This window comes from Spinacia oleracea, chromosome 4 (genome assembly GCF_020520425.1).
Source record: "Spinacia oleracea cultivar Varoflay chromosome 4, BTI_SOV_V1, whole genome shotgun sequence".
NCBI lineage: Eukaryota > Viridiplantae > Streptophyta > Magnoliopsida > Caryophyllales > Amaranthaceae > Spinacia > Spinacia oleracea.
The window spans coordinates 131,641,227-131,653,614 of record NC_079490.1 but is presented as its reverse complement, the minus strand read 5'-3'; the positions used below and the strand labels follow the sequence as shown (position 1 = coordinate 131,653,614).

Genomic DNA, 12,388 nt, shown 5'->3' with positions numbered 1-12,388 from the left:
TGCAGGATCAGTCCGAGTCATCATCAGCCGCAATGTCAATCACAATCTCCTTGTTCCTGCTCCGACTCATATACCGCTCTAGATCCTAGTCTAACACCGTCCCACGGGTAGCTAGCTCCTGCTCCGAAATACGAAGGGTACCGGAAGGCCGCTGAGTTCCCTGTTGATAAGGAGGATACCGATACGCCTGCAGAGTCATCATAAATCGGAGCTGCACCTCGAAATCATAGGCCTGGCGCATCCGCTCCATCTCATACCAGTGAGCCCAAGATTCTGCACTTCAAGGCTGGGAACTACTCGCTCCGAAATAAGCACCAGGGAAGGCGTGAAAGGCATCTGGCTGCCTATACCTCCAACAGAGTACGAATGCCTAGTAGGCTCAGCATAAGTATAGGGGAAATCTCCTCTACCGACATTTGAATACCTCGGATGGGCACCAGTACTAGGACTCGGACCCTGACCTAAGCTCCGCCCGACCTGCTCTCTCGAAGTATCCACCGGGGGACCCCTGTCCACCGAATCTCTACAACCTCAACGGCGCTCCTATACAAAATTCAAAATCCAAGCATCGGATATCCATGTACAATTTCCAAGAATACAAAACCCTCACAGTCCTTTAATGCACCTCTCTGTCCCGGCCAGTAAGCTTCTTGCTCAGATTGACGCAATCCCTCTTCAAGGAATCAATCACGAGCATCCAGCCACGCACTCTCACCCGAGGCGCCTGTGTACAAAGTTCAAAGTCAATTTCCAGATGCAAAACTACAATCAATTTCAAGAAAATACAAAGGTACTTACAACTTCATAATACTCCGGTACAGCATCGTACGCCATCCGATGTGGAGGAGAAGCCACCGGAACAATAACCTCCACCTGCTCTCCATCTTAGTCGACATAAAGGATAACCCTATCAACATAGGGAACATCCTCTGGGTCGATCTCCTCCTCCTACAAGGACATATACAATGATCCAGTTATACAAGAATACAAGAATACAAGAATACGAGAATACAAGAATACAAGAAATCAAATCCAAAGCTCACCGGCGGAACAAAGCGTACAGGTGGAGCGAGTCTCGCCAAAAAGAAATCATACCGACCCCTCCCACTACAAGAAAATGTTATCCATAGTGACGCTTTGTCTATGACGCTCTCAAAAAGAGTCACAATACATTTGCCTCCACGAAAACAAGGAATGCTCATATTAACGGTTTTAAGCGCTTAAACAAACATTGACAACAAAAGGAGTCGCAATATGCCAAAATAAACCCGTTTTCGCTCCCCGCTGGTTTGAAAATTTCAAAGAATAAAAATATACAGTCCCGCTTTCTAGTTTTCACATACCCACGAAATCATTATCAACCTCCCTCTATCCCCAACCGACTCGCCCTCACTCTAGATATTCTTCAGCAAAATCCCAAATTACACTCAAAATAATCCCAGATTATTATCAGCAAAACGATCTCCTTAACTCAATTCTCTCTCATCCCTTTCAAGTTAAATGGGAAATCTGGAGAATCACATAATTCTCACTTCCACCGCTAATTTCATCTTTAATTACAAGCACATTTGGATTTCAAGATTTGATTTTGTAATTGCAATATTGAAGATTCATTCGAACCCAATCGCAACACCGTCAACAGATCCATCGCCGCTAATTTCACTGGTATGTGTTTTTATTTATTAATGTTCTATACTAGTTCAAGTTGATTGTACAATTAGTTTCTACAATTGAGTTTTAGGGAGAGGTATCGATGGAAAAAGTATGTGGGCAAGGAAGGGGATTCTTTTATGGGAATCAGGACACAAAAATTCTCAGATTTTGAACCTTTGAATTTTAAGGGGAAACATATGCTAATTAAAAATTCTGCAATTACTTTTTCTTTGTTGTGAACTTCCATAATGAATTGAGTGTATACCGTGAATATGAGACTTTGGTTTTTTTTAGTTATACGGATTAAGCATAGGCTTCGCTTGTGTTCCTGGTTGTGCCAAGCATGGAGCTATTTCATTAGGGTTATTATCTGGTTGAACTTGCTGAAGTAGAGGTATTTAACTTGCTGAAGTTGTACTAGTCTGATACATTGCAAATTTTATGTCCTGTGATATTTTCAGATGAGAGAAGGCAGACTGCAAGGGGTTGGTCAATGCCTAATCTGCGAGTTTAGGATGGTTTTCCATGTTCTGCAAGGAGATGTCAGCAAAGATTTCTTCGAGGTTTCAAAAAACTAAATTGGTTGTTTTTCCTGACATATATGTGGGCTTGTGTGTGGCTATTAAGTTCTTGCTTCTACTGCAGGGTTGCCGAGCAATCTTTGTTGACAAAGACAAAAATCCTAAGGTAAATCTTACTCAAGTTTTCCAACTGGATGGACTGTCTGTTTCATGATACTGTCTTAACTAGTTAATGAATCTCTTTGAATTTGACTTAATTTCTCCGGATGCTGTAGGTTACTGGTTTAGTGGAATCCTTTGCAGTTGGATCTGATTAGTGGTCTTGGCTTTGTTGGTCCATTCGGTCATTTCTGGTGTGTTTGCCGTCTTTTCCTCTTGGTTTTGGCTGAAAATGTTGTTGCACGAGAGTTTATAAACTATTTCATTAGATTCGATGTCCTATCTGCAAGGAAGCATACATTTTTAATTAGTTATATTAATTTCAGAATCTTTCGTGCTGTTTACACGAGATTTCGAATGTCTGAAATGTTCATATTTCTCCTCGAGAACCAATCAATTCGGAGTGGGACTACTCTTTATTTCTTAAAATTTTGAAGTGATTAAAATCTATATATTGTTTAATTTCTCTTGATACCTGATTATTACGGGATGGCATTTTGTTTTTCTCATGGAAGATGACTTGTTCTTGAACCACCTAATGTTTATCCTATGTATCTTGGGTTTCTAACATTGTTTTGAGAACTCATAGTTTGAATAAAACACCCTGTTGAAATTAATTTCACCATCTGTAGTGTTACAAATATGAAATCCATGTTTACAGGGTCTGATTAATTAGTAGGTATGAAGGCCTAGACAAGTTAATTAGGTTGAGGATTCGACTATAGCCTAATACGGTGCGTTTTGTAGCGATCAAAGTCGCAGCAGATGGGATTATCTTCAGGCCCTTTGACTTGTTTGCATTTTTCACATACATGGGATTTGCTCTTTTCATACGGTAGGTGAGTGGTCTTGCCTTAGGGTTATTTATTGCTATAATTTGACTTTGTGTTCTAGAGAGCCTCTTTCACCCGGTAGAGGTTCACGAAGACATAAACGTCGCAGCACAGAAGAGCATAATGACATGGGATAGAGAAGGAAATTGCACAGGAATATCTCCTGGACTGGTCGACTAGATGAATGGAGACAATCACATTCAAGTCGGTCCACGAGGAATGGTTGGAGCTGCTCTCACAGGTACGACTTGTAAAGTGGAAATTAGTCATGGAAATTTTCATGCTTCCTTTGTACTTTATAATAAGAATTATATTTATTAGGGGACAACATAGCAGTTTTCCATAAGATTTTTAATTTTTTTAGTTTCCTTTAGTCTTGAGTTTTCTTCATCATTGATTATTTTCTCTTAGGGTGTTTTTGGACATTAAATTGTTTCTCGAGATCTCAATTCCCTCCAGGAGATCTAAGAGGGCCTTATTTTGTGTTTCGTCTTTATTTTGATTTTAGATGAATTATACTCTAGAGTAGATTTTTCATCTTAAAGTGGTTAATAAATTGGGTGGAAGTTGCACTTTAGTCATGTAGTTTACACTTTACACAGATTCCCTTCTATTATCAGCTTATTGTGCTAGCTACTTTTAGTTCTTACTAATGTATATTTTTCCCCTATATTTGCAAAATTTTCAAGGACTAGTAAGAGTAGAAGGAGGAGCCGGAGCCAGAGGCCAGCCCCTAACTTTAGATGGAAGCCTATATCGATTGATAAAAGTAGAAGAAGATCTGGAGTTTCAGCATGAGTATGTAGAAATTTTGCTGGTGGAATATGCAGGAGAGGAAACATTTTCCATTTCCTTTCAGCCTTGATTTTAGAAGGTGGTGCTTGGCCGATAATTCAGGTAGCAAATTTTTGGTATGTACCTGTGAGGTATCAGCTCCTGTATGTCAACATGTTCTGCCTGTTGGATAGTGCATTTATTTCGTGGTTTAAACAACAGAATGATGCGGCATGGAAACAGTGGTTCGTATATTCTATCCCCTTCACTAGTACAAAAAACCTCAAGTGCTTTGAGCCAAGTGCTTGGGGTTTAGAGAAATCCCAAGCACTTAATTGAACCTAAAAAAAATTGAGTAAATTCTTGGAGTTTTCTATTCACCCAAGCACAAAATTGCAAATTTTACAAGTGCTTGAGGTTTACTTTTCACCCCAAGCACTTAGATCCCCCTTTTCACTACTTAACCTAGGTTTGTTAATTTGCAAATGAAAAATTGCCTCCCTTACAAAAATTATTTATCCCCGCGTTTTGTTTCTCAATGCTTCCTTCTTCTCGTCGTTTTCTCGCTGCTTCTCACTGTTTCTTGCCCACCACCACACACTCCTCCAAAATCACCACCATGTCGTGGCTGCCATATCCCTCCTCCCACTCGCGTTTCCCCCCTCCCAGCAGCACGCCTCTCTTGCGTTCCTTGAAGCCATGTCTCCTAGTCCTGGAAGCCGCCCCCGCAACCGCCTCCTCTCCTCTCCTGCTCGCATCCCCGCTGTTGCTGGCTCCCCTCCTGATGGACACCGCTAGGTTATTTCTGCAATTTTGTTAATTATCACTAATTTTGTTAATTTTTTTTTGCAAATATGTTAATTATCACTCAAAAGTACCAATGAGTGAATTATAACCACCATTTAGTTGTGTAGTTTTGTTTAGCCACCAGTTAATTTTGTTAATAAATTTGCAATAACCACCAGTTATAACCACTAGTCAATTTTGTTAATTATTTTGTGAATTAACCACCAGTTATTTTGTTAATAATGTTCAAGCATATTGTTACACTGGTTGTGTGCTACTATTCTTGCAAATTCATGATCAAAAAATCAATAAAGACATGGTGGATTTACATTGAACGTAATGGATAGAGGTACGGATAATGATCGAAGAAGTACAAGATCAATTGTATAAGGTTCGGACATATGGAGACAGTGTGATGGGGATCATCACATTATGAGACCTGTCCAGTTATTGCGGTTTATGGAGGGATCATCGGGAAAAGTTTTGTTGCTTAAATATGACAGTCTGAGTTTTGGTGAACTAATGTTCATCTAGAACATAAATTTCAAGTCTGCTACTAGTACCTGTAATCCTTCACTTATTCATCATCAAAGGTATGTTTAGAGTCTAGTTCCGCCTTTCCTAGCTGAAGATGATTATCGAGGCAATCAAATAAAACCATAACAACTGTTATGAATTCTCTGTCATTGTGTTTTTGTACTATGTAACAGAACATGAACATGAACATGAACATGAACATGAAAGAATAGTCTGTTTACTTCATTGGTAATTAATGGAATCAGGTTCAGTCAGTCGTTAATCCAGCTATATCAGTTTGCTTGTTACATTTTCTAAGTGTTTGTTGAATTGTATAGCAACATCTTCTATTCAGTTAACCCTTATTCTCCCCAAGGCAAACCAATTTAGCACCAAGACAATATAGACTTTAAAGTTCTCTACTGTACATGTTCTCTACTTCTGTCTGCTTTTGTTTCAGTTGGTTGGGTTGTTGCTGTCTGTTGGTATGCTTCTTGTTGTTTTTGGCTTGTTTGTGGTTGACGTGCTGCTGCTGCTCTAGTTAAGAGTTCTTTTGGTTTGTTTTACTTTGTTTAATTTTGTAGTTAGCCTTTTGTTATGGTGGAGTTGGAGGTTTCTCCCTTGTAATTTCTTTTGTGCTATTCTTGTTTAGATTGCAGTAGAAATTTGTGAGTTGATATCTTGATATAGTAAAAAAATAATTAGTTAATTAATGTGCTAACATTTATGATTGATTTCGTCCTAAATACCTTTATAGTGATACGATTGAACTTGGAGCTTGTGAGGAGTGTTGCGATAGAAATTAATAGCCCCCCATTAATATTGCTATGTATTTCTAAACATTTCATTCTTTCTCTTTCTATTTAGTCTAGGAAAAATATTTGAATATATGTGGTATTTATAGTTATTTAGATCAAATGGAAATGATCTAATTAAGTTGTTACGTAGTATATGATAAAAGTTAATGCATCATCATCATCATATATGCCTATATACCTATTGCATGATATGATGATATGATGATGAATTGAAGATGATGATGGTATAAATTCATACAAAATTGTCATATTATGGAAATTACATTTTAATTTTTCAGCAGACCGACCTGTATACCAGTTTACAGAAACTCCTTTTTCTGTTATACTAATTTAAAAACTGATCCCGGATCTTTAGTAGCTTAGTTTTGTCTGTACCTAGGTCCTCCAACAGGTCAACAGTTCTTCCACAAGCCCACTGGTCGCTTCTATAATGGTTGACTATACATTGATTTTAATTGTATGTGTCTTTTTCATATAATAGGATTTAAATGATGTATGCTTATGCAACTGATTTTAGTCAAGTTTTGGAATGAAAGTCTTTTTTTACTTATTTTGCAGGTCAAATCTTGGATATAAATCTTATGAGTGCATTCCTAGAATCCTCTAGTTCGGATTTTATATACGGTGTGAAATTTTTTGTGTCTTGTGCTTTGACTGAAGTTAGTGGAAGCATCCCCTTCTCACTGTCCACTTGCAGAATCGAACAAGAGAGCTCGGGGAATAAGGTGCTTTAATTGTTACTCACCTATTACAATTTTGCATATTTTGGAAATCCTTCCTTCTCCTATGTTCTCCCGAGGTACTGAAGAGCATTTGACTCCTTGTTTTTATCAGAAATTGAATATTTAGAAATATGAAAGCTCCCACCAGAAGATGGAAAGTCATCTTAATCTATTGGTTGAGGAAAAGGAAGAGCTAGCGACGGTACCTTGATTTTTTTATTGCATTTTGTTGATAGGACATTTTTCGGTCGTTGAAAGATCAACGCCACAATCAAACAAAATATATAGAACCACTAGACCAACCAACTATATTAATTATAGTGGCAACTAAAGGGATCGTCCCAAAGAAACGATGGTTCTCGAGTTTAAATGTCAAGCTAATTCGAACAAGAGGTTTGATTTGAATTATCACTAAGATGCTAAACTAACAATTAAACTTGATTGAATCAAGGAAGCTAAACGTTAGGGAGTTGGGGATAGTCTAGGGAAATCGGGGGAAATGAACTACCATATAGTAATCATGAATGATGCAATGAAATAGCACATAGGGGAATGAAAACTAATGACGTACTCGCCACCCCTCGGATAGAGCACGCGAAGCAACCTAGCCTATGGAAAGCTTTCGCATAATACTAAGCTAGATTAGCTTGCATATAATAGGAACTATCATTCACTTGCATGAATTAGGCTCACAATGTCTTGCCAAACCTAAATCATACATTCTAATCTAACTCAATCAACTAGCATTTACAACTACTACTCAATTGATCATGGAAAATCCTAGCACTAAATCAATTTAATCAATTAAATCATCAAATTCCCCTAATTAGACCCCTAGATTCTCCCCTTTCTCTAACCTAAATCTACTCACTAGCCATTCTAGAAATCAAGAAATACATTAATTCTACACTAGCAAGCATGAAATTAAAGGATTAGGAAAGAGAATCAAAGACTAGAACAATCAATTGAACAATCAACAAGAGAATTAAAGATCAAAGTAACTAAAGTAAGAATTAGGAAATTGAATTGAATTGCACAAAATTAGAAGAAGAGTTTAGAGAATTACAAATTGATGCTTCAATGGAGGAGAGTTTCTCTCTCTAGGAAATGCTGAAAAACTAACTTTGAGAATCTAAAATTATCAACTAAAATTCTACACTTAACAAAATAATCGAAAAATCTATGTATAAGTTTCCCCAAATAGAAGCCAAAATTCGAATAAGAGCAGCCCGCGCAGCCATTCTGTCGCACAGACCTTTTGTGCGACCGAACGTAAAAGAATCATTCGAGCACATACTAGGTCATGTGCGAGCGAAGGCAGCGAAGAACATTTCCTTCGTCATGTGCGACCGAACGAAGAACCCTGTTCGGTCGAATGGAGTTTCTTTGGCTCACCATTCCTCTGCAGCATGATTTGCTCGAACGAAAAGCCTTGTGTGGGAGCACAACTCTTGTGCGGTCGAGTTGATGACCTTGTGCGGTCGCATCCCAAATTAGGGACATTCTGCGTCCAAAAACCAAACCTGTGCGACCGAACAACAGAGCACGTTCGGTCGCACAAAACCTGTGCTGTCGAATAGTAGGCTCTGCGATCGCATCCCAAATTAGAGACCTTCTGACTCCAAAAATCAATCCTGTGCGACCGAACAACAGAGCATGTTCGATTGCACAGAACTGGATATTCCTTGTACTCATTTGAACTCCTCTGTTTGGGCGCACAAACCATCACTCGATCGCACAAGCCCTGTTTTGGCTTGATTCTACTTGTTTTCCATCACTTTTCATCATAATCTCCTATAAAGCACGAGATGGAACGAAACTTATAAAATTCACACAAAAAGCTACAAAAACTATAAAAAAGTATAAAAACTAACATAAAATCCTAAGCTAAGAGCGACATAAATGTCGCTCATCAAACTCCCCCAAGCTAAGCGTTTGCTAGTCTCTAGCAAACTAAACTCAACTAGGAAAGAATGAGCAACTATTAGAATCCTAAAAACTGACAAACACAATAAACCAGCAAATCTAATGAAGGCAAGACTAAAAATGAAAAGCACAAACCAAGAAAAGAAAGAAAGAAAAGAACAAGAAAAGAAAAGAGAAGAAAAGAAATTAAACTATAAAATCCAAGATAGGGCCTTTATTATGGAACGAGTATAAAAGAACACTAACATTACCAATCAAATAAATGAGTACACGCTAACTAATGTCCTAAATCGAGTGAAAGATTCAAGTGCCAAGCAAAGCGAACTAAGGGTGAACACTAATCAATTCCCCTTCAACCGAGCATACCACGCCAAATCTCTAGATCTTTTCCACCCTTGAGAGTAGCGTCTCGAGACACCGCGAAGGCGCCGGAGAAAATAAGATAGGCTACCCGACATCTTAGAATGACAATCCCATTCCATAAACTTGACCAAATCCTCCCTCCACCGACAATGACTCAACTCAAAAGAGTCAAGAGGACTTTTTAGGGTGTAACGTAGGCTAGGGGTAAGGTGTGGAACAAATTTGGTAATTTGGTGCTCATACCTAAAGTGAAGCGCAATGAATGAACTCAACTCAAGAAATCGAACTATAACAAACTCATACCACTTATTTAGGGTACCCCCAAGCTTAATCAACAACTATTCTAAACTACAACTCTTTTTCAACTTTTCTTGATTTGATTTTCTCTTTTTTTTTGCGTTTCAATTGAAACTTTTCTCATGCCTTGTTTTTTCTCTATTTTTGGCCTTTTCAAAACTTTAATTTCTCATTTTTGCTTTTGCATCATTTATTCACTATATACAACACATTTCCCAAACTTTGCCATTCATACCAATAAACATCATTCCTCAAATATGCATAATCCTTCCAAAACCAACAAGCATCATAACTCTAAGCTTCACTATCGCTTCTAAGGGTGAAAACAAAACAAAGGCTATTAGGCTTGTAATGTGCTCATAAGAAATGAAGGGTCAAGGCTCAAATGGCTAGCAAGGGGGCAAATGCAAACAAAAACATATGAGAAAAAATAGAAAATAAAGTCCTAAACTAAAAAGAAAAATAGTCACCGAAAGAAATGCCTCTATCGTCCCCTAAAGTAGTTCGGTCGCGGTCTCGGGAAGGAAATAGTCAAATTCGGGAAGTAGGAAAGTCAATGCCAAGGATCCATGCCACTCAAAATATATGAATATGTGTTTGGGCTAATTTGAACATGAACCTCACAAGGGTGCAAATACCACTCTCTCCGGTTTCAAATCACTAGAGAGATCGACACCATCTTACCACGAGCCAAGGGTTCAAGACGCATGCTACCCAAAGTTCTAACCAACTTCCTTAACACCAAATCCTAAATTTGACCCAAGACATTAAAAACCGTGTAAACATCTACCAATTGGGAATAAAAGCATTCTAGTCTACAAGTTCCAATTTTATTTTCCCAAATCAAGAATATTGCCTAAGAAAACCTAGAAAACCTTGCCTTGACAAAAGGAAAGGAAAAAGAAGAAAAAGAAAGAAAATAAGAAAACACACCAAAAAGGAAAACAAAAAGAAACAAACAAAACAAACGAAAAGAAAAGAAACTAAAATCAAACTAAAAACAAAGAGACTAACATATACAAGTGCACAAAATGGTATGGTTTCCAAGATATGAGCATCACAAATAGGCAACTATACAACAAAACTCCCCCCAAGCTAGAAATAGGCCATGTCCTCAAGGCCTAAAACTATGCAAGGAGGGGCACAGCTACCCATCCAACCAAATGCCCCAAATGCAAGATGCCCGTCCCAAAGAATGCATGTGAGATAGAAGGATATTACCGGAAATGTCGTGGGAGCAAGTCCCGCAAAGAACCGGTAAAAATCGAACAAACTCACCAAAGAATCGACGAACAAGGCATGGGTGGAAAGTGGGAACCCACATCAACGAAACCAATCCATAAAGAACACTAAAAAACAATCAAGAAAAATGTTAGTAGACAAGGCCAAATGGCCAAAACAAACACAAAACAAGCAAAAACCCATCATCATATATACAACCACATGAAGTGGCAAGAAGATCACACCAACAAACATCAAACACTCCCCATAGCAAACCCCTACTCCGCATTTCTCCCCCAAGCTAATCACAAGCATACCATCACATCAAGATGGGGGAGAAATGGAGTGAACCCTAAGAAGAAGGGCCCGGGGCATGCCCTTTACCCTTTGCATCATAAATCCTCCAATGTTCATCCCGCTCAAGACGATAAGCACGAGCCGCATCATCGGTGAACGGGGTGAAATTGAAGGTGGGGTCCACATCGGGACCCGAAGCGGCGGTATAGGGCGACCGACCATATTCGGGCACAAGGGGGTAGTTGCCATGGGGTGGCTCTTCTCGGGGGCCATCCCAACCACCCATATATCCCCTAGGCCACCCGGTGAAATCCTCGGGCCACTCACTAGGCCGATCCACCGGTGGGGGAGTGGGGTACATAGGGTCACCACGGTAGTCACTCCCGCCCGTCATAGTATAGTCATAAGGCGGAAAGGAGGGGGGAGTGACACCGGGTTGGGATGGGCCCGTCCAATACGGGTAGGTGGGTGTACGCTCCTCATTCCAACTAGGGATGGGCCCTTGTTGGGGAGGGTGGTAAGGGTAGTTGACATAGGGGGGCAAAGTCCCCTTTGTCAACATGAAAGTCGTACACCCGCCTACCATAGTAGGACGAGTCAAAATCGGGAAATGAATCCCCCGTGCGGCTCCCTTGAGAAGCAAGAGAAGCCAAGACACGTGCTTGGTCTTCTTTCCCTTGCAAGAGAGTCGCAAGGGTGGATTGCGAACCCGTCATGTCAAAAGGAGAGGAAAGAGGTATGTTACCCATATTCGGAGGTGGAGGACTAGGAGACCGAGGGGGAGCTTGAGTAGGCTCGGTAGTGGTACCGGTAGGCTCGGAAGTGGCGGCGGCGGCGGCAGTGGCCTTGACAAACTTTTGATGCCGCGGAAGCAAGTAGCGGACATTAGGGGACCATGAAGTGATGGGCGGGTGCGGAAGAAAGCACCAATCGTTCTTCCGCACAAGCCAAATCCATTGCGCCTCATTAGTTGTGTAGTGGAGCCATGTGGCATTGAACATCGCCCGGATGTTTAAGAACTCACCACCGGCCAAGGGAGGTAAAGCCGCCATCTCCTTGGCATGAGGGTTGTTCGGTAGAAGCCGAACAAGAAGAGTAAGCATGCCTCCAAGGAGGATGTCGGATTAATTGAAGTGGCTATCCCTAACCTCGATGGTCCGGGAAATGAGCAATTGCCCGAAATCAAGTACCCCTTGCTCCTCTTGTGTGGCCAACCATAAGCCACCAAGTTCTGTGCCCGACAAGGCACCGGTAGCACCCTTAGTGAAAAAGGCATAGATGAGGAGCCGACTCATGATGCTGATGGCCGGATGATGGAATGCAGAAGACTTGGTCGAGGCGGAGAAGAAATCCCCGTCATCTCCGGTGAGCTCTCTCCACCAACTATTTTCATCATAGTTGTTAGCACATTCGGACCTTGGGTTCGTGATGAAACCATGCTCCGAGTCGATGGAGAAGAGGGCATTGATTTGATTGTGGTTCAACTTGTATTGGCGACCGAA

General features: G+C 40.2%; 1 protein-coding gene across 1 annotated transcript; it reads left to right on the top strand.

Moving 5' to 3' along the window:
* Nucleotides 1-1,364: 1,364 nt before the first annotated feature.
* LOC130459849 (probable 3-hydroxyisobutyryl-CoA hydrolase 2) lies at nucleotides 1,365-2,813 on the top strand. The gene is made up of 4 exons (XM_056827467.1): nucleotides 1,365-1,665; nucleotides 2,115-2,216; nucleotides 2,299-2,340; nucleotides 2,450-2,813. The coding sequence occupies exons 1-4, from the start codon at nucleotides 1,501-1,503 to the stop codon at nucleotides 2,489-2,491; spliced, it is 351 nt and encodes a 116-aa protein (XP_056683445.1). The 5' UTR covers nucleotides 1,365-1,500; the 3' UTR covers nucleotides 2,492-2,813.
* Nucleotides 2,814-12,388: the final 9,575 nt, after the last annotated feature.